This window comes from Gallus gallus, chromosome 4 (genome assembly GCF_016699485.2).
Source record: "Gallus gallus isolate bGalGal1 chromosome 4, bGalGal1.mat.broiler.GRCg7b, whole genome shotgun sequence".
Taxonomy (NCBI): domain Eukaryota; kingdom Metazoa; phylum Chordata; class Aves; order Galliformes; family Phasianidae; genus Gallus; species Gallus gallus.
The window spans coordinates 3,247,198-3,269,410 of NC_052535.1; the positions used below are offsets into that span (position 1 = coordinate 3,247,198).

At 39.8% G+C, this 22,213-nt stretch overlaps 1 protein-coding gene across 3 annotated transcripts; it reads left to right on the plus strand.

The window, feature by feature from the left end:
* Nucleotides 1-189: 189 nt before the first annotated feature.
* Nucleotides 190-20,744, plus strand: WDR44 (WD repeat domain 44). 3 transcript variants are annotated; one of them, XM_046940001.1, is made up of 21 exons: nt 190-371; nt 4,032-4,065; nt 6,186-6,268; nt 6,869-6,943; nt 7,428-8,058; nt 8,670-8,800; nt 8,900-8,992; nt 9,853-9,989; nt 10,609-10,692; nt 10,978-11,084; nt 11,700-11,851; nt 13,280-13,418; nt 13,514-13,578; nt 14,756-14,869; nt 16,113-16,235; nt 16,805-16,996; nt 17,169-17,270; nt 17,934-18,049; nt 18,337-18,464; nt 19,163-19,294; nt 19,674-20,744. In XM_046940001.1, exons 4-21 carry the CDS (start codon nt 6,920-6,922, stop codon nt 19,766-19,768), a joined length of 2,565 nt encoding a protein of 854 aa, XP_046795957.1. In that variant the 5' UTR covers nt 190-371; nt 4,032-4,065; nt 6,186-6,268; nt 6,869-6,919; the 3' UTR covers nt 19,769-20,744. The 3 variants fall into 3 exon arrangements, with proteins under 3 accessions (XP_046795957.1, NP_001012902.3, XP_046795958.1); XM_046940002.1 differs by lacking the exon at nt 190-371 and adding an exon at nt 425-609; NM_001012884.3 differs by lacking the exon at nt 6,186-6,268.
* The last annotated feature ends 1,469 nt before the right edge of the window (nt 20,745-22,213 follow it).

Consider the following 22,213-nt stretch of genomic DNA (forward strand, 5'->3'; position numbering starts at 1 on the left):
AGATGTGGGCCTGGATGGAGGCCAGCAGGACGGTCGACTTAGGGCAGACTCCCACAGCATCGTATGGGCGCAGGGCTCCGCCCACAGCAGCTCCTCAAGAGGGCGTCTGCCGTCACGCGGCTTCCGCTCCTCTCCCTCACTTCCGCCCGGCGAGGGGCGGTTCCGCTTTCGCTCTCGCGAGAGCTGCTCGGCCCCCGCCTGCCCGTCCCGTCCTGCCCGGACGTGGCCGCGGCCCCGCAGCGTTGTGCTGCCGGCTGCTCGGCCCAGCGCGGTGCGGCCCGGCCCGGCCCCGCCATGGCCTCCGACAGCGACACCGAGGAGTTCTACGACGCTCCCGAAGACGTGCACCTGGCGGCCGCCTCCCCCGCGCCGTGAGTCTCGTGCGGCCGCCGCCCTGCCCTGCCCTGCCCTCCCCTCCCCTCCCCTCCCTCGGAGCGGCCCTGGGGGAGGCGGCCGCCCCCGCCGTCCCGGAGCTCCCGGGGAGCTGAGAGGGCCCCGCCCTGCATCCTCTCGTCCTCACGCAGCGGGTGTTGGGGCAGTGCGGTGCGTGGGTGGGGGGAGATGGGGCGGCTGGACGGGCTGGCATCGCCGTTATCCCGCCGGGGTGAGGTGAGCCCTCCTCGGGCGGGCAGGACGCGGGTCTTGGGAAGGACGTGCGGCGGTGCGACCCGGGCTGGTAGCGTAAATCCCCCTTTCGTGACGGAAAGATGGGATTTTGCTGGTGCACAGCGAGCCGAGCGGGCTTCTTCAGCACCGGGCTCGCTGTTGCTGTGTGTTAAACAACTTCAGGTGCACTCTGTCATTGGTTTTTAATGACGTTGCCTGGATGTTAAGTACGAGGGTATGGTTCTGTGCAGTGAGTTCTGAACAGCGTTTTATAGCCCAGCTTCCTGCACCTGTTAGCTCAAAGCCAGCTCGGTGTGTTGTTGCCATTAGCCAAACACGTTCCCTCTTTTTAGATGGTAAATATCTATCTGGTTTTGCGCTCAGTGGGTTGTATCAGCTCTGGTTTTTCACGCAGTCTGAACCAAACCTCTCCACGGTTTCACCTTGCAGGATGAGGTGCCACGTAGCTTCCTTTGAAGAGCAATGAGATATGGGTTGTGGGACCCAGCTTTAATAATTGACCAAGAGTTTGTTTTAATCTGTCTGTGGCCCCTGGGTGCCTTGAACAAGGGAAGGACTGGACTTGCATTGTCACACATAGCAAAGCTTTACTTAACTTTTTATGTAGCCAGGTGAAAAACATGTCTTGGCACACAGTCCTGCAAGATGTAGTAAGATAAGTTAACAGCATGCTGTTACAGAAATGTGGGTAAGCTCCAGCTTCTTACCTTGTCCAGGTGCTAGTGATCACCAAACCCTTCTCAGCTGTTTTAACTCGGAAACTGAAAGCAGCTGAAAACAAGGAACAGCAAAACCTCTTCAGTAAGTTAAAACAGCTGCAGCCTGAGAGGATGGAGACAGGATAGGATGAAGGTGAGGGATTTGTGGCTAAAAGCAGACGTGGGAAGCAGGGAATATCCATCTTTTGGTAGAAGCGAGCCATTAAATCTGTCCCAGCTCTATATCTTACCTTTTATTTGCTACAAATAATGCTGCCTGTACAGAATTGCAGGTTTCCCCCACCTTTATTGAGCAGGGCTTGCTATGGAATAACTTAAAAGAAATTAAAACTGAAGTTCTTTTTGGTTTCCTGTTGCTCTTCTGTAACCTGTAAGTGTACATCATTGGCTCAGATTGATGGCATCAAGTAAGGAGGTGATCTCAGAGGGCTTAGTTTGCAATACAGATTGCTGAATCTGTCATTCAGTCTGATATTCAATCTATACTAACAACATAGAGAGAGTATTTTCACTAAGTAAGCTTTGCGATTTCCTGAGAGCTAATGTCACATTTATATTGGATGCTTGTTGGAAGCAGGCTTGTAGATTGCAGTTCTGACACCTATATGTGTGTAATGGCACTGAGTTGGGACCTACACAGTAGTGAAAGCCTTGTGAGAGGAAGGGCAACTGAAAAGTGTGTGTTACCATTTGCATTTTGAGTTATTTCCTTACACATTCATGTTCTGATGATCAGCAAAAACACATAATATATATTTTTTCAGCATATACTATAAACAGCGTTTTGCAAAGTAGTGCAGATAGATTTGCCCTCATTAAAAGGGAGTGTTTTATAGTTTCCTCCCCACTGCTCTGCATGGGGAAGTTTAGTAATTGCTCATATAGAGATTCTGAAGTGGTGACTTTGCTCTTTGGTTGTTTTACTCATTACTGCTGTGATGTGTGAGAGTGGAATTTTCAAGTCGTATGGAAGCTCCCAGTTCCCACTCTTAAGTCAGTAACTACCAATGATCAGATCCCTATCTCAAGGAAAGCACCATATCCTTAACTGCCATGGGAGTCAGTTGGGGGAGAACATGAAGTAAGGCAGACTTGTTTGGATGCAGGTACATGACTCACTTCATTTCTTATGGAAAAAAACCACAGTTCACCTACTCTGTACAAAGAATTGCTAAATACTATAGTTTGAGTGGGTACTGCACTAGAGCTACTAGTGGGAGAGTGGCCTCCTTGAGGCTGGTCAGTATTGGGATGAGTTCTGCAGCTGAATAAATACAAAGATCTTCTCAAAGTGTTTACTTGGCATTTCTGTTAATCAGACCTGTGCTGTGTTTGTGCAGGTGAAATAGGGATTTTCTTCCACTGTTGCCCAATCTTTGTTGGTAACTTTTAACTCCTCTCTTTGCTAAACTGATGTTACCGGTGGTGTCACATAAGGATACTGAATTTAGAAGCATTTTACTTGAAATGTAATCTGCAAAATCTATTATAAAATATTGTAGTGGAAATGCTAAGTCACTGCTTGAAGCAGTGGTGGAGCACCTGGTGGAAGGCAGGGCCAGCCCATGGGAGTTCAGGTGTATGTAATGTACCTGAGTGATCAGAAGGGGTGAAGCCAGGATCCACCCCTTCCCAGCCCTCATGGAAGGGTTGGCAGTGGAGGTGAGGGTATCTTGCTGGAGATCCCTGCATGCCTGAGGCTTTCTGAAGGTAAACACCTTCTTTTCTTTGTTTCTGTGCCTGCAGCTGTTGCATCTGAGCAAATCCTCATTTGCTGCAGCCTGGGATGTTGCTGCTCTGCTGTCATTGCTGTGCTTTCCATCATGTTACAAATATGTAGTCCCATCATCTACTGAGCAATCCTATGTGAAAACAAAACTAAGTTTTTGTGCTCTTCTCTGTTGTGTCAGTAAAGCACCAGAGTGGGATGCTTCTTTGAGCGCAGATTTTCCACAAAGCTAAGTATTTATGAGTTGAGGAATTTGGGAAGGGCAGCTGCATTGTCTGAACCTCACACTGTGTGTTACTAGTGAGGGAATGATCTGCCTGCAGCAGAAGGGAGCGTGCTGGTAGCTGGCAAGTGTTATGAGAGGAAACTGTACAATCTTGTCATCAAAATAAGACTCGGTGTTTGAATATCTAACAGCATTCTGAGAATCTGACTGAGACTGTGAGTTTGGGATGTAGTAAAAGTTGACAGTTCACCAATAGGACTGCATGGTGACCTGAAGAGAAGTAATTACATGATGCCATTCCCCAAAGATACCTCGATCTTTTGTGTAATTTGTGAAATGAGAGGTTGTGTCCAAGTAGATGCTAATGCAACCTGACTGTATCAGAGTATGTGTTACCTGTAATGGGAAATGGTTTTAAGCGTGTGCTTGGGGTAACATCAGTACATTAGAAAAGGATGACAGGAATATGGTTTCTAGAAGCTGGAGCTGAGGAACTGTCAGAGATTAGAGAGTCTCCAGTGGGTTTGTGTGCCTTAGACAGTAGGGCACTTAACTCTCTTTGGAGTGTTCTGTATAAAGGAGCAGTGTGTCAGAAATATTCACTGCTTGTCTGAATCATTAAGTATACCTCATTGTATAAGGAAGACCATTAGAAACTGTTTAATACGAAGCTTACTGTTGAGATTTTTTTCCTGGAGCTCTGTCTAAGTCTGTCTTCTCTTTCTAACAGGTCACCATCAAAAATTGGATCCTTTGTATTGAAGGTGAGTTTCTTAAAATCAATCAGATGTAAACATTTCTACCTTAATGTGGGTGTGCTGTGGCAGTCCTAATGTCTCCTTGAGAAATGGTAGGTTTTCCTTGCTGTAGGGTGCAAATGTTATGCTTGCATCTCTTGACGTTCCAGCATTACTTTTAGGGAATGTTAGCATGTCTTGAAGCTAATTTTATTCTAAAAATTAAATTTGCAAATGAATGGAGCTGTACTTGGCTGCTAGACAGCTATCCTCTTTCAGGTGATTTGTGAATAGGAAGCATGTTTCCATGGGACTTGGTTTTTTGGGTCCTGATTAATCTGAAGTACTGACTTTACTCCCTTCAGCCTTCAAAATAAGTAAAATCTGTGTGTGTACTTCGGGTGACGTGAAAATACAACACTATATTTAGCTGATGGAGATGGCATTGCCACTTCCTACACAAGTAATTGCTGTGCTGCATCTGTGCACAGAGGCAGCGCAGCTGAATGTGACACCTGTTAAATAGATAAGGAGTCGAATGTTGTACAAATATCACTGATTTTCTTGTCTCCTAAGAGCCAGCAGTGATACTTGTGCAATACTTAGATGGAGTAAAGAAAGCTCAATATTTTGTCCTGACAAATGGAATGCTACGTTTGTCAGCACTTTTAGGAAGTAGTGATACCTTCCTCTCTTCAGCTCCCAGTGAATCAGTCTTGTTTTTACAGCGATACCAGCTCCTATGGCATCTCTTGTGGAGCAGACATCTATTACTTTGTGTTCTACTTAATACTTTAAATGTGTAACATCCCTTTAACGATAAACCTTTCAAGAAATGTAGCTATCATTTGGACTAAGCTCAGCACAGCCAAACTAACCTGAACGTCTTGTTGGCTGTAATGTAGAGGATTTTCATTATCAAGTTTTACACGGTGCTTACAGCTCTCTCTTTTTGTAAGCATCTTCCTAAGTCACTGTTTCTGAAGCTGAAACACTGTTCTCCCTCTGCCTGATACCATATCAGTTCTCTGAATGTGTGACTAATGGTATAGTTTGTCTTGGAGTGGGTAAGAAGGATTCCTGAAGTCCAAAGTTTAACAGGTGCGTGAGATTAAGTCAACAAAATCAGAAATTAATGTAATGGGTTACTGTAGGCACTGATTGCACCTAAATTCTTAAGTTGTGTCTTTGAAGATAAATGTTTGGTGATAAAACAAAAATAGCACGTCTGTTTAGAACAGAAAAAGATGTATGGCAGGTGGAGGAGGAGTGGACAGAGAGGAATAAGATTTTAATAATTGCAGCTGTCTCTGCATGGTAGGGAGGAGGAGGAGAACAGTAATTCTGTATCTCTGCTCAGGGAATCAGTGAAGATATGTTTGTTTTTTCATAACTTTCTGAACAGGTGTTGGCTTATTTGGTAAATTCGAGCCAGTCACGAAAAGTTTTTCTCTTTTTTGTGAGACAAATACAAATACTGCTCTATTAGTCAGAAGGACTACGTGTTCTTCACAGGTCCCTCCCAGCACTGGGGTTTCTCAGATTCCCTCCAGGCATTGCTTTAGGCAGTGTTGTCAATACTTCGTGTCAATAGGATGCATGTGATGTGCAATAGACCGTACTAACTGAGGTTAAAGTAGGCTTCTGGTGAAAGCAGTAACCTCTGTGGTGTCAACTGCTTGCTTTCCTGAGCATAAGATTGTTCAGCAATTGATGAATCCTTTCACTCAGAGCTGGGATATTTTCAGTTCTGTGTTAAGCCTCTGTATAGATACATGTACCTGATGTACCCCAGTGTCTGTTGTTTCTGGGGCTACTTATCCATAAGTATGATCAATTAACTATTTTATTACACAAGGTTTCAGATTATTACAAGAACTTAATAAATTATTTTGGCAGAAAACCCACTTTTACTGAATTAATCCTTGTTTAACAGGCTATGCCAAAGTGTTGTTGCTGTTTGTACATTTCTAAACTAAACTACATTAAATTGCAAACTAACTTTGCATCGCTAGTGTAATATCCTGGTGGTGTTGATGATGCATATATAAACTAAATAGTATACCAAATTTGGAATACTCATGCAGTTTTTCATCCAAATGTTCTGAAAATGTTCTTGTTTTGTAATTCCATTTGTTCTGCTGCAGTTAATTTAGATTTCAGAAGGACCTACGTGAAGATGACTGATAGCAAAAATAGACAGTGCTAGACATAGTTGTTGTAGTTGAAGGTAAGGCTCTGCATCAGAACCACAAAGGCATACTTATGACCACATGATAGATCTGCCTGACTTAACCTGATTGTTTCTAATAATGTTTCTGTGATAAATGGTGATAAAACAGTTCTTGCATCCTTTCCCATAATCTGATGAAGAGCAAAATATGTTTATGTATCTTTTCTTTGCTCCAGATTCTTAAACATGAATGTTTCTCTAATCTTCATGCTACCTTCAGTTTTATTTCAGTTGAGGCTGAAATCTCTTAAAGGCATAGAACTTTGGTCATTTATCAAATCCATGATTTTCCCAGTAAGATATGTTTGTCTTGGAGTCTTTCATCAGATTTCTGTACATTGCAACAGAAGCAAGCAGAAGGTGAAATACCAAATGTTGAATTGCCTTTTGTTTAGTAATGCTCACACTGACTTTGTTTGTACCAGTGTGAAATAATCTTGTGTACTGTGCATTACGTCTGCCAGATAGACACTTATTCCATAATGGATGAGTATGTGGCAGCGTTATTTTCCTTTATGCTTAATTCAGTTTGTTCAAGCTGTCCATAATCTTACTCAAGAACTTCTCACTACTGTCTTCCTATGCCTTTTTTCGTAGGATGTGGACAGCAAACTGCACAAAGCTGGAAATGAAACCCTTGTACAAGAAATGAAGCAAGATGATTCAAAAGAGGTTAGTCATGCTGCTTTATGCTTCCATCCTTACACTGGAAATATGAAATAACACTAAGGAGTTGTCATCCAAAAACTAACAGTATGTGTGACTTCTGTTAGTCAGAATATTCCTCTAAAGGGTAAACATCAAGCAAAAGTATTCTAAAAACATATGTAAGATTTGCTAGTATGGAATTATTTAATGTATAGGATCTTATGTAGTGGTATGTGAAATCTCAAACAGCTGACCAACTTTTGATGCAGAAATAGCTGTCTCAAATTAAAGAGGAAAGAAAAGTATTCATTTTGTTTCATCATTCAGATGCATCTATTCCTGCATCTAGGTTCTGGTCTCCAGAATTTTTAGTCAAAATATGTTTTGTATACAAAATAACTCCTCAATGAAGAGTTTTTCTGGTTATTGTACAAACTGGATGGTAAGTGTTCCCCGGAAGCACCTACTGTTTAACAGTACAATGTTGGCTTTTTAATTATTTCCTTAGATTATTGACAGTATTATAGAAGAAAGCCAGAAGGCACAGCAACTAGATGATGATTCTTTAGCCTCTAGAGGGAAAGGACTGACTGTTCCAACTTCAGATGCAAATGCTTGGATTGCTGCAGCAGGTATCGTTAATAATATTCCAGAAGTACTAGCAGCTAAAGCTTCGTTACAAGAAGATGCAAGTGAACCAGTGCATCAGAGTGTGTGTGAGGACGCTGAGTTGGAATCTGGGAAGCCTTTATTTACTTCTGAGGAACAGGAAACTGATAAACTAACAAAAGTAACAAATACAACTGACCATAAAAAGGATGAAACTGAAGCACAAGAAGAAACACCAAAAGACGAGGACATAACAGACAAGAAAGAGGCAAATACTTTAGAACAAGTGACTTCAGATTTATCTACCAAAGACCTTCCTACAACAGAAGAAATGCCTCCAGCAAAACCACCAAGGCAACTTACTGTGGAACCTGATATAGTTGCTAGCACAAAGAAGCCTGTTCCAGCACGGCCACCACCTCCAACAAACGTTCCTCCTCCGAGACCACCACCGCCTGCACGGCCCGCTCCACCACCCCGGAAAAAAAAGAGTGAACTAGATTTTGAAGTACAAAAACCTGGTTTAGAAGGCAAGTAATTTATTTAGCTGGCTTCAGCTATTTTTATGTTCTGAGTGAAGAAGTGTTTGATCTTGTATTTTCAGTTTAGTTGACCTGTAAGCAAAGAAAAGCTTTAACAGTTCCAACTTCTTACAGTGTAAGAAAAAAAAAAAAGCCTTCTGCATTACAAATGCTTCTAATTCATGGACTCTCTTGCAAACTAACACATTTTACCAAACGAGCTACTTCTGCAGCAAGGAGAATTGGCCATATCAATGCAGAAGCTAAGGGGAAAAAAAAAAAGGACTTCAAATAAAGTATCTGTAATCTCTGTTAGGTTAGAAATATGAGTCAAGGTGTAGGCTGAGGGCTCATGAAAATGAGTATCCTGGGTTACCAGGAAAATAACCAAAATAGGAAAAACAATTTGTTAGTAAAACTCAAGAAGGCCAAGTGTGAAATCACACTTATGCCTCCAGCTATATATATATATGAAATATGTAGTTGCTAGGACAGATTTAGTGGTGGTTGATGTAAAACTAATGAACAGAAAGTTGTCAGATAATGTCAGGACTCCAGTGATCCCTGTAGCCTGTCTGTGGCTCATTATGCTCTTTTTACTGATATGAATCTCTTTTCAGTTCCTCGAGAAAATTTCACAGCTGGTGGTCTTTTAACTCCGAGTGCAGTGACAGAGGTCATGCCCAAGGATTCTCAGCCTTCTTTGGATTTGGCAAGTGCAACCAGCGGAGATAAAATAGTCACTGCACAGGTATTGGGAAATGGCTTCAAGTCTGAGAATCACAGTAACGTTTTCTATCATTACATTGTTACAGTAGAGATTATGTATCTTATGTCTGCAACATTTCAGGAAAATGGAAAAGCAGCTGATGGCCAAACAACAAATGAAGTACTGGGACCACAAAGACCCAGATCTAATTCTGGAAGAGAACTCACAGATGAGGTATTAATAAAAGTGGGCTGTGCATAGCACAAAAAAGTACTTTTTCCAGTCTGCTGAGTTAATTGTAGTATTCATACCTTGCTCTTGCCCTCTGACCTGCTATAAGCTGTGGCCAGAGGCTCAGATAGAAGGAATGGCATACTGGCTTTGTCCATGTAAGGACTTTGTGGTTCTTGAGTCATGTAGTAATGTTTCGAAGCATCATCTGTAATGGATCTGTGATGCTGTGAATTTGTGCCTGTAGCTATGCAAACACATTGCAAGGTTAGTCTAAGGGAACATTAGCCAAGTTGATCATTTTTTCCTGCACAGAAAACAGGAAGAAGTCAGCAGTAAGAGAATGACTTTCCTAATATTGAGAAGTAATTTATTCGGTTAATAACTTCAGTTTATCCTAGTGATGTTATCAAACTGTTGCCAGCTTACTATTGCTCAACTGGTGTGTTTGTGTTCCAAGAAAACCCTTTTCTGGAGTGCTTGATAGGTTTAAATATTCTTTATCAGTAGGCAAAGATTCTTTGCATACTGCTAAAATATCTGAAAGGAGGATGCTTCAGAATAATTTTTCTTATGTATATTTGATCTTAGCATGGCATGTATCAGGTAATGTCTGATGCTTATATAGCTGCACTTCTGGTATGAAATCAAAGCTTGTGATGACATGTAATTGTTTATCTGTATGTAGTGCTCTGTAACATTTGCACTAAGGTGCTGACAGCAAGATTAGCTTGAACTTTGTAGAATATAGTGAACAACATGATCTCTCACTACTGTAAATAACCTGTAAGACCACATGATTTCTGTTTTGCTTTTGATGCCTATTTGAGTCATCTTGACTTCACGCTGTATTTTTTCCATAGGAAATTCTAGCAAGTGTAATGATAAAAAACCTTGACACAGGTGAAGAAATACCCCTGAGTTTGGCAGAAGAAAAGTTGCCAACAGGCATTAATCCTCTCACTTTGCATATCATGAGGAGAACTAAAGAATATGTCAGGTATGAATGATGATAGCTTTAAACTCTTTCTAATATTGTTTCTTTCATAATTTTTGCATGCAGAGGACTCTTTGTGCAAGAGTCCCACTCCAGCTGTCTCTAATTTGCATGTTTAATTCCCTATTCTATATAAACTAGGTTATTTATTGAGGCAACAGAATAATTTATTGCATTTTTCTAATTTAACCAAAAGCTGATGATAGTACTGCAGTGTGTGCCTGTGGTCATTGTAGCTACTACTGGGAGGTTTTCCTGCTCTGTTCAGTGCTTTGGACCTTTCTCATCTTTAAAACTGAATGTTTATTGTTTTTTAAATTGAATTTTACATTCTAATGATCAGGAAATTATGTCAACTTGTAAGCTGGCCTTATTTCTAAGGCCTAGGTAGATGCATATTATACATTAAAAAATAAGGAGGTTTTTTTGCATTTCTGTGTTATTTAAAAGTTCACTTCCATAGAACTGTCTCTTTGCCATCTGGGATGTATATGCAGTTTTACTATCGAGATTCCTAAAAAATGAAAGATCTGTTTTATCACTTGGTCCTACTGTACTGGTTTTTTCGCTGTTAAGATATAGTGAAGATTTTATACTGAACAACAACTTCTGTCTTTCCTAGTAACGATGCAGCACAGTCTGATGATGAAGACAAAATGCAGACGCAGCAGACAGATACTGATGGAGGGAGGTTAAAGCAGAAAACGTAAGATGCTGTTTCATGTCCCTACAAATAAATGTCAGGTTTCGTTTTAAGCTGAAACTTCTCTTCTTAAATCCAAATAAGTTATTTAAGTGGTATTTGAAATGACCTAAGCCTATTTTTCTGCAGTTAAACTGAAGATTACATGACTGCTGGCAAATTAAATGCTTATTTTTAGAAACAGTAATGGAAAACAATACTGTATTTCAAATCAGAGCGACTGATTCATAATAATAAAAAATAAGAATTTGTCACTATTGTGTTGAATAAATGCCCTTGCTTTTTAAGGACACAGCTGAAAAAGTTCCTTGGCAAATCTGTAAAGCGAGCAAAGCACCTTGCTGAAGAGTATGGGGAACGTGCTGTAAATAAAGTCAAGAGTGTTCGAGATGAAGGTCAGTGACGTGATTTCCTGTGCATTACCCCCCACCCACCAAATAAATCTGTTTATCCTTGGGCTTCTCAAATTCGAAGCTGGCTGAGGGGACATATACTGGTGTATGCTACCAGAGTACAGTTGGCTTCTTCAAGTTTGTAGCTTGGTAGGCATTCTGAGGTTACGAGGCTGGTTTCTTTTGTAGCAGATGTTGAGTTAACTTTTAGCTAAGCCAGTTGAATAGTATGGTTTTTACTTGCATGTCTCAAAAGCTTTCTAACAGCATAACAATCTTTCTTGAAGAGTTATTCCAGCACAGTTAGAAGTTGGGATTTTCTGAATTGCTTTAATAAAGTCACTTGGCCTTCTGACAATCGGTGCTCTATCCTTAGACAGCTAGAACTTCTGGTAGAAGTTTTTCTGAAAACAACTGAGTTGCCCCTTTGTTTCAGCAGTTTTCCAGACAGGTGTCTAGTACTTAAGTAGGCCAGTCTAATCACGTTTTTGCTTTAAGATCTTACAACTGTTTATCAAAATTTGCTAATTCAAGACTGATCTGCTACCGAAAGGTATTGGCACATATTCTTGTTAGTAGAAAGCGTGCTGCAACACTCTGAATTTGTATTCCTCTTAGTCTTCCATACAGATCAAGATGATCCTTCTTCCAGTGATGATGAAGGGATGCCGTATACGAGACCGGTTAAGTTCAAAGCAGCACATGGCTTCAAGGGACCTTATGATTTTGAACAAATTAAAGTTGTTCAGGATCTCAGTGGAGAGCATATGGTATGTCTTAGATTTCCTTTCCATCTGTGGTTTTGTTGAATCTGTTCAGCCTAAATTTCAACTTTTAGACTTTATCTACGTGGTGACCTTCAGAAACAGCTGTCATACTTCTTGAACGGCACTTCCATTCTGTAAAATTAATATTCTGGCAAGCAATGAAAACTTGACTGGTTTGATCAAATGTTTCAGGGAAAAGAAAAGGGTAATCACATAATTGGGCATGGGAGATTCTCCAGAAGTTTTCCTCAAAAGAGTTTGTGTGGTACTTGTTTTCCTGATTTTGGTAACTAGAAACGTAAGCCAAAAATAGGCTGTGATCCACAGTGAGCACAGAGCAGCAAGTTTGACCCAGTCGGCAGAAACTGAACTTATGTGCCTGTGAGAAATATAAACATAATTAATGAACAGAAATACTGGGTAAGTTCTGCAGGCAAATTGGGGAGAGATTAATGGGATGTGTGAACTGGAATGATAAGGAGGGAAGAGACTGGAATGTAATATTTCCAAAGAGGTGACTGTAGAGGGTGAGCAGCAAACCTCCCATCCATCACTGTTTGTAGTACTGCATGCTCACGTGAGAAATCTGAAATTCATTCATTCTCATATTTGACTCCCCAGGTACTTTTGCTCACAGTAGCTATGACAACAATTGAAGCTGTCCCTCATCTTAAAGAGTTAGGCTGAGGATAATGGCATATAGCAGTCAGTTTGACTGAAGAGTTCAAACCTGTCCTCAAAAACAAACATTTCCAATCCTGAAGGCTACGCATCTATGCTAGTTTTTAGCAAGCCAATAGTTGACTTCTAAAACCTGGAAAATTCCCCAAAAGCACTTTAAAAGGGAGCTAGGTTGGTGTGGTCGAATACCTAGTATCTGTTCATTAAATAGCAAGGAGAAGACAGAATATTGCTTGCGTGGTACTATGTTCTTATTGGTTGACTCTTTGCACTGGATAAAGAATTGTCACAAGCTTTGCAAAATCCTCATTTAATGTATATACATAGTACTCGTTTAGGGTGCTGGAATTGTTGTAAACAAGCATGATTTCTCCAAGGAGAATAAGTGAGATGATACCACAGCTTGAACTAACTTCAAGCACAGCTACAAATATTTGCTGCTTCTGCACATCAGCTCTGCCTTGCTGACCATTAGTAAGCATACCAGTTTCATGTAGAACACTGTGGTGGCACTGAGCTCCCTTTAAATCCTCCCTTCTACAGTGTTCTGCCCTGTATGCTCTATCTTTCAAACTTTTTGCCAAGCATGTTAAACTATTCACCAGTTTTAACTGTTACCTTTCAGTGCCTCAATCTGCAATTTGTTTTTATGTATGTCCTGAATCATATTCATTGACATTATAGAAGAGCATTTTTTGTATGGAAAGGGTGCTTTACGTAACTTAATCCACAATCTCTTTATTTGTACAGGGTGCTGTTTGGACAATGAAATTCTCTCACTGCGGTCGATTACTTGCATCTGCAGGACAGGACAATGTAGTGAGAATATGGGTTTTAAAAAATGCTTTTGACTACTTCAATAATATGAGAATGAAATACAACACAGAAGGTAACTTTCCATATACTGCTAGAGTTCTAAATCATTAGAAATTCTAATGATGTAGGAGCTTAATGCTGATTATGGAGCTTCTGCTTTTGTTTTAGGCCGTGTCTCACCTTCCCCATCTCAAGAGAGTCTCAATTCTTCGAAGTCTGATACTGATGCAGGGGTATGTACACTAGATACTGAGAAAGGAGGACGTGGTTGCACTGTTCTGTAATGCAAGATCTTCATTGTTGTTTTACTGAAACACATTTTAAATAGTTCTTGGCTTGAGGCATATGCAAAATGTTTTGTCAATATTCTTCAGTCAAATACTGTTATCCCACATATCTGGGAAGCAAGCAAGAAACCTAGTCACTAAACTTAATACATTTTGAAGTCTGCATTGCTTCACTGTGGCCTTCTGCAATTAACTTGTCTCCCAGAGTAGATTTCTGAAAGAGGTACTAAAGGAGAAAAAACATTACTGAATTTCCTGGCATAGTGTTTTGCCTTCAGAGCATTACTTACAGTGAACATCTAACTTGATATTCTCTTTTCTGAGAAAGGCCAAGCTGCACAATAGCATACTCAGAAGGCTGGTAAAGCCTGATGTTGTTTACACATCTGTAGAGAATAAAATGGAATGGTACTGACCAGAAGTATTAAGATATTGTTACTTGTAGAGTGTTCAGATACTTTCCTAATCTTGCTGTTAAAATCAATGTGCTCAAGATTTTTCTGTTTTCAGTAGTGTAGGAAACAAATGATAAAACTGGGCTTTAATTGAAGATTTTTAGCAGTAATATTACTTAATGCATGCTTTTGGTGGGGAGGGGGAATCTGTCCTTACCCTTAGGTAAGTGAATGCCATGTACACCAGAGGTGTTGTTTTAAGTCTATTTTTACGTGAGCTTTTGTATGGGAAATTCTGGTTCTTGTTTTGCCATCTGTCTATGCTGAAAGCCCTTTTGTTAGGAAGTTAGCATTCTTGACGTGCATTAGAACATTGAAGCTTTAACTCGGTTTATTTTCTACATTGAAATACACTTTTCAAATTTGGTGTACTTGATTCCAAAATATCATCTTTGAACGTTTGCTTAAATTGCTGTCAAGTTCATCCCATTGAATAAAAGCTGTATTGATGGGCAGTGTGGAGCTGCTTGGTTTTGGCATTTCAAGACGACGTTTCACAGTCCATTTGTGCTTTAAAGTTACTGTGTCTATACAAAATAACACTGCACTAATAACTTAAGAGTTCTTCAAATTGTTATGGGCCCTATGCTTCATGTAAGCAGTAACTGCTTGCTTTTTTAATTTTTCCAGCTAACATTTTCTAATGTTTCTGTACCTTTGTCTGATAGATTTGCAGTGGGGTTGATGAAGACCCGGATGATAAAAATGCCCCATTTCGTCAGCGGCCGTTTTGCAAATACAAAGGGCATACAGCAGATCTTCTTGATCTTTCCTGGTCTAAAGTAAGGCACCTTAATACAGGCTGCACAGTTCTCCTGTGTTTTCATTGTTTTCTTATATCAAATGCCATTGGAACTATATATCTGAACAATGTGAAACAATCATTGAATTTAGGAGAAGGGGTTTGCAGAAATATCACTCCATCTGAAATAGCTGCAATAAAAGGAACTAACTTCTTAGATTTCTCTAAGGTTTTTTAAAAACAAGCTAGTGATACAATTATGATTATGTTTGATTTTTGGTGCTGAAGTAAGTTAAAATGTTTAGAGTTGGAGGAAAGGAATTTTCACTGAGCTATTTTTTTAATTTCTGAGTTGTGGTGTTAATGGCTTTTCTTGTCTTCTATATGCTTCACTGTTTTTATGCAAAGTGTACAGATTCTGAAAAACTACCAAAGAGAAGTATGTATTGAACCTAGAGAACTGCCTCATTCTTAACTATCAAAATCTTTCACACAAAGCTCATTTGGGTAATTCTTCATACTGGAAGACTGTTGCCATTTTGTTTAGGAGTGCAGTCTGGTTGAAGGATCTTAGGAGAGGCTCTCACCGCTTCTCTGGAACTTGTTGTACTGATTTTCTTGTAACTGCTTTTCCAAGTACTCATTTCCACTGAGATTCTTCCAGAACGAGTTTTGTAACTGAGCTTTGGTGTTCTGGGCTTAAGGAAAGCACCACTCAGTAATGATAATTTGGATAAAACGTTTCTATCTGAAAGAAGAAAATGTTGTTGAATTTCGTGGAAAGGGAGGAATTGATGAGACCTGTTTGCATGTAGGATACCACATTAAAAGAAACTTGATTTCTGAAGAGTTGCCTTTCCTGAAACGTGCTGTGAATAGATGGGGTTTTTCTTGTATTTGCCTGTGTGGGCAGTCCTGATGGCATGCTGTTGTCTAAAGAAGCTTCAGAAATCTTCCCTGCAGTCCCACCCAAGTTTCTTTGCAGCAGCGGGTGGGGAGCCTGTTCACATTTGTGCTACAGTGCATTACAGTTACAGTCAGTGCTCTAGAAACGTGCTAAAGAAAATTGCAGCATCTCAGCAAGTTACATGATTTAGTGAAACTGGTAAATATATCCATCAGTGTTCAAGCATGGGAGCTTTGTTGGGCTGATGCTTTATGTAGTTGCTAGAAAGCTATACAAAGCATTATAATTCAAGCAAAAATGCATGGTATCGGATTGCTTCCATATTTTCCGTTACTTCTGTGCCCAGTAGTAACCATGGAATCCTCCTGTTCCACAGAATTACTTCTTGCTTTCTTCTTCTATGGACAAAACTGTCCGTTTATGGCACATATCAAGAAGAGAATGTCTCTGTTGTTTCCAGCATATAGATTTTGTCACTGCTATAGCCTTCCATCCGAGGGTAAGTGTAATTGTCTTGTTTCTTCTAGAGGCAGAATTAGAGATTCTTACCCCTTTATTTATAACTTTAAAAACATGTTGAATAATAGGCGGTGTGGTTTAAAAATATCCCACTGGATAATATTCCAGAACAGTGTTTTCATCTTCACTAAACATCACCAGGAGTGCCCATGTTTAACCACTTTTAGGGTTAAGGTGGAAAGTGAACTGTCTGTAGGCTAACAACATCACAGCTGGCCTAGTTTTGAATAACTCAGCTGACAGGGTTAGTATTTCTGCAGCTTGTGCTTGGAAGACAAAATGTAATTGTTGTAACAATGAGCAATGCTCCACATCGAGGTACTTTGTTCTGAAGACTGCATATGTGTAATCTTGTCAAAAATCTCTAAGAAATTAAACTCTATTTGCCAGTAACTTAAATGCTGTATTTTCGGTCATCATAAACTTCATAATCAACACATTTATGGGATTCTGCCAAGAAATTTGGAAATGAACTGGGATGGTTTTAAGGGAAGTATTTCCAGGCATACTTATAGCACAAGCAGAGATTAATGCAGTATGTCCTCTCAGGATGACAGGTACTTCTTAAGTGGTTCACTGGATGGGAAACTCAGACTCTGGAACATTCCTGACAAAAAAGTGGCATTATGGAATGAAGTGGATGGGCAGACAAAACTGATTACAGCTGCCAACTTCTGTCAGAATGGCAAATATGCAGTAATAGGCACATATGATGGAAGGTGCATCTTCTACGACACAGAGGTAAGAAAGTTTTTGAGATTTTTCTCATGTTAAGCGATGAACGGATTTAAAAGTCACACTTGTTCTTTAAGTATCAAGAGACAAAAGCTGTTAGAACCTGAAGCAAAGCAGTTTTAAACTGAAGCTTTTACCACATTATTTGAAATAAGCATAAATTTTAATTTCTTTTCAGCACTTGAAGTACCATACTCAAATACACGTGCGTTCTACCAGAGGCCGAAATAGAGTTGGAAGAAAAATTACTGGCATTGAACCCTTGCCTGGGGAAAATAAGGTACCATCTTTCAGTAAAAGCTTGACTCAGTATTGGAATCTTGCATTTATATCTAATGCTCATTAAGTTTTTGATTGCTTAGCTAAGCTTTGTTTGCCATAACCAACTTAAATCAGGATTTTTACACTCCTAAAATGAAACTGCTCTTGCCTGTTTTACATTGCAGAATACTGACTAGTGGTAAAATATATTTAGTGATATTCTGCTCTGATTAATGTAAAGCTGAGAAAACGTTTATAGATTAAATGGCTTTCATGGAAAATTCTTCGGCATAACTAATGTCTCCAAATGAATATTAAATTTGGAAACATTCTTCATTCTTCACCCTGGAGGTGTTGAAGCTCAGCTGGATGGGGCCCTGGGCAGCCTGGTCTAGTATTAAATGTGGAGGTTGGCGGTCCTGCCTGTGGCAAGGGAGTTGGAGCTTCGTGATCCTTGAGGTCCTTTCCAACCCAAGCCATTCTGTGATTCATACAGAAGCTGAAAAAAGGCTGAAAGCTCAAGGCAGATATTCAAAACAGTGTACCCTGTTCTTCAGAATCAAGTCCTTTTGCTTAGCTTTGCTCTCGAGTCTTGTGTTGAAAGATGGAGCATGAACACTGTTGCTCCTTCTTGGACATGCTAATCGTTTCCACTTCTAATTTTTATTTCATTTCTTTCTAGATACTGGTGACATCTAATGATTCCAGAATTAGATTGTATGACCTAAGAGATCTGTCTTTATCTATGAAATACAAAGGTTACGTCAACAGCAGCAGCCAAATCAAAGCCAGCTTTAGGTAAGACAGTATTATGGCAAGGCAGTAGCTGAACTTTGGCAGTACCATGGATGAAGTACAGAGGCTTTTGTTTGAATAATCTGTATACCTTGGTACAAATCTGAGCCTCTGAAATGTCTTAGCTCAGAATACAAAAGTAACTGAAGACTGTAATTCTATGATAAGATTCTATAAATTGTGAACTTAGTCTGACTGCACCTGTGAAGCTGCAAGTCATCTGAAGAGCCATTGTAATGCTTACTTGAGCATCCAGTAGAAGTAATGTTTTTCCTTCTTTCTATCCTAAGCCATGACTTTACGTACATTGTAAGCGGTTCAGAAGATAAGTATGTTTATATTTGGAGTACCTACCATGACTTGAGCAAGTTTACATCTGTACGAAGAGACCGTAATGACTTCTGGGAAGGCATTAAAGGTAAAAAGTCAATTTTTTTATACGAGATTTCAAAAAATTAAAAACTGGAAGACAAATATTTTTCTGAGCAGTACTGTTCATTTAGTTCGAACAAATATTTACATTTAAAAGCAAGGTGCATTGTAATTTTTGGGTTCTTAAGTGGACTCAAAAACCTGGTCCTTGAGAGACTGCATGCAATTAGGATGCATGATTGGGATGGCAAGAGATGATGTGGCTTGGAGCTTTTCCAGCTTCAGTTAGATTCTGAATGAATGTCATGTTTCACTGGCAGAGTTGAGTTGTGTAAGTATGTAATCAAAACACTTATCAACTCTTACGTCCCTTATGGAAAAGTGACTTAGAAAACAAATGCAAGCATTTGTTTGCTTTTTTTGTCACATAATGAAAGAAAAAGAGCAACTCTTCTATTTATCCAGCCTCATCAGCGCTCAGTACACAGGGTTTTTTGGGAAATGCAGGACAGTGTTTATATTGAATGTGCTCTGAAGCTCTTGCCGATTAGTTTGGGGCACTTACAGGAGCTTCAGAGATCCTCAACATTGTAAAACAATGATAATTGTTCCTTGAATTATGAGTTTACTTGGTGCAGCTAACACTGGTGTTCTTGGATGTTTACTAAAATGTATGCCTGCTGTTCTTGTAAAATGAACAATCCCTTGAAACAAGGTAATCACAATTGGATTGTCTTTCTGAAGCACACAATGCAGTGGTCACCTCTGCGATTTTTGCTCCCAATCCTGGCTTGATGGTGTCACTGGAAACTTCTGATAAGCAAGAAGCTGAAAGTAAAGGAGAAGATTCTGAAACAGCAGATACCATTCCCTCTGGTAGGTGTTTAAGATGACTGCTTGGTACCGTAATCTGAGAAGAATACTTTCAGTTTGGGAGGGAGGCTTTAGAAGAAGCCTTGTAAGGGGTGTGAATGTTCTGGGCAGCTTGACTGCTGTTACACTGTTAAAATCACAGAACAGTCAGGGATGTAGTTGTTGCCCTGTGTGTTTGGTAGTGTTCATGTTAACTTGAGCTGTTAGGAGGTACAGCTCTAGCTTGTATAGAATGCAAAAGTCCCTTTCTTAGAAATGCAGATGTATCTTGAAGAAATGATTAGATAATAAGAATGCGCTGGAGAAAGAGGAGTGTCAGCAATTCTTTTAGCGAGGGCTTGATTTATTTTTAATAAATAACAGATTATTCTCTTTCCTTAAGGAGCACTGAAGACAGATCACACAGAAGTGCTTTTATCGGCTGACTTCACTGGAGCAATCAAAGTCTTCATTAACAAAAAGAAATGTGTATCTTAATTGTTTTGCAACTGACAGTATAAAACCATGGTACTGTGGGATTAAAATTCCATAAATAATGCGGGCAGAAGCAGAGTATCTAATATAATAATGTTACAGGCTGATTTATTTTTAAAATCTTTATTTTATGGCTACTCAAATATTGGATTCTTGGAAAGCAGTGTCTACCTAATTAACACTTTGGCTTGTAGGATAGAAGGGAATGTGTAAGAACAATGCTGCCAAACATTAGGCTCTAAACTTTCTGAAAAGAGGTATTTTGCAATGTCATTGTGAACCTGCACAGGTTTCTGCACGAAAACATCTTCACATCTGTGTGTGCCTTTTGGTTACATGCACTAAGATGAAAATGTGTTGGAGATTTTGGTGGCTCTTGTGGCCACTGGGTGTGGGGGGTGGGGAAGATGGAGGAATGGCTGAAAAAATGCTGAATGATTCGGTCTGATCTTTGCACAAAATTCCATTTGAGAAAGATCTTGAATTTGTAGTAGCTGTTGTTCAGAGTTTTAAGTTATGCAAGTTTTTTGATGGGTCAGCAACAATGTGTAAATGTTTTTATAAATTTCTCAACTTCAGGACGTGAAATTTTTTGTTGTCTTTTAAGTGTTGTGGACTTTAGATTCCTTTCTTATATATAATTTTTTGCACACTGGAGCACAATACTTGTGTAAAGAATTCTCTCATTCCTTGTTCATGGGCACCAGGTTACATTCACCTTCCAGATAAAATTAAGCTGCATTAGAAAGTTCTTATATTTTACAACTATGTAAAATAAACTGTTTACATTTTTTAAGCATTGTAGCTTAAAGTTTTAAGTTCTTGTTTGTTTAGTGCCACTGAATTTTGGAAGTCTTTGTAAATATTCATATATAACACCTATGAAGTAACATTCTGGGCACCCTAGCCTATGGAATGTTATTGATGGTCAAGTGTTTCAGAGAGAAAATGTCATTAAACTTGGTCACACACTTGGAAAGTGTTGCTTCTTTTCCATTTCGATTCTTAAATTTGCCATTTGTCTTAATAGTGTTGGCTGCTTTATGAGATCATTGGTCTTGCCTGCTCGTTTTTCTTTTTAGTTCTGTTTTGTCTCATCCTGTCACTTCTTTAACGGCTCTGTCATGGGGAATGCAGTACTGGGACTAACTGTGGAGCAGAATTGAGTGTAGTTGTACAATAATCTGATTATAAGGAGATTGCATAAGTGTGTAAAGATTCCTGTCATTGCTATTAGTGGGAGATTGAAGACATGGAAAGTCAGATAATTGGTCCCAGTCTTAATTCTTTTTTTGCTCAGGTGAATTTGGTAATGACTTGATGTAGTGTTGGCTTGAACGTGAAAGGGAATTGCAAGGGATATATTGTCCAACAAAACAAATACAGAAATTGCTGTGTACTTCAGAGAATTCACAGTTGACACACTTGGAGTAAGTATAGCTCCCAGATCTGAAACTTCCTGTATGCATGAGAGAGAAGCAAACTCTTGTTTTTTTTTTTCTTGGAGCTCTCCTGACTTGACAGAGGTGGGGAGAAACACATTTAACAAAAACATGTTTAATCTGTGACTCCAAATGTGAGTTTTGGTAACAGGTTGTATATGCAGAAGGCTGTAATTTCTTTTTCTAAGGGCCTACTTATCCTTTTGTTCTTTAACAAAAGCTGTTGACATCCACATAATCCAGAATCCACTTAGAAAATACAATTGAGAACTTCCGAATTTCCAGGAGAGAGAAGTAAGGATATGTATGAATTAACACAAGTACTTCCCTGGAATCCATGAAGCGAGCTGTCTGTAGTGGCAAAGGCAATACAAATGCTTCCCTTCAAGACCTAATTTCTGCTGTAGCTGGCTCCTGTTACAGTTTATTCTGGCAGCAAGCAGCTATGACTGGAAACAGAGTTGTTTCTCTATTACTTTGTCACTGAGAGTCTCTGAGACACTTTGTCTCATCAAGCTGGTGCATGTGCAGAGAACAGAAATAACAGTATCTAAAGCGGCTCTAAGAAAGAAGGGAACAGACTGTAGCAGATTCTGTTGTGACAGGGCATGGGGAAATGGTCTCAAACTAAAACGGGCAAGGTTTAGATTGGCTACAAGGGAAAAGTTTGTTTTGCTGAGTGTAGTTGAGCTCTGGAAGGGGTTGCCCAGAGTTGGTGGTGGATACCCTGTTGCTGGAAGCAGGGCTGGATGGGGCTCTGAGCAATCAGATTGAGCTGTAGGTCATGTTCATTGCAGGGGAGTTGGGATGGCTGGCCCTTAAAGATCCCTTCCAGCTCAGATTAATTTCTATTTTGGCAATGTCCATCTTCTTCCCTCTAATTATAGGTAATTATAGATTGTTTGAGATCTGCATATAGGCACGTTGGTTTTGATTCATTCTATGAATGCAGGAACAAACTGGAAGGCTGTTGGCAGCTGTTGAGTGGTTCTCAGTATGTAAGTAC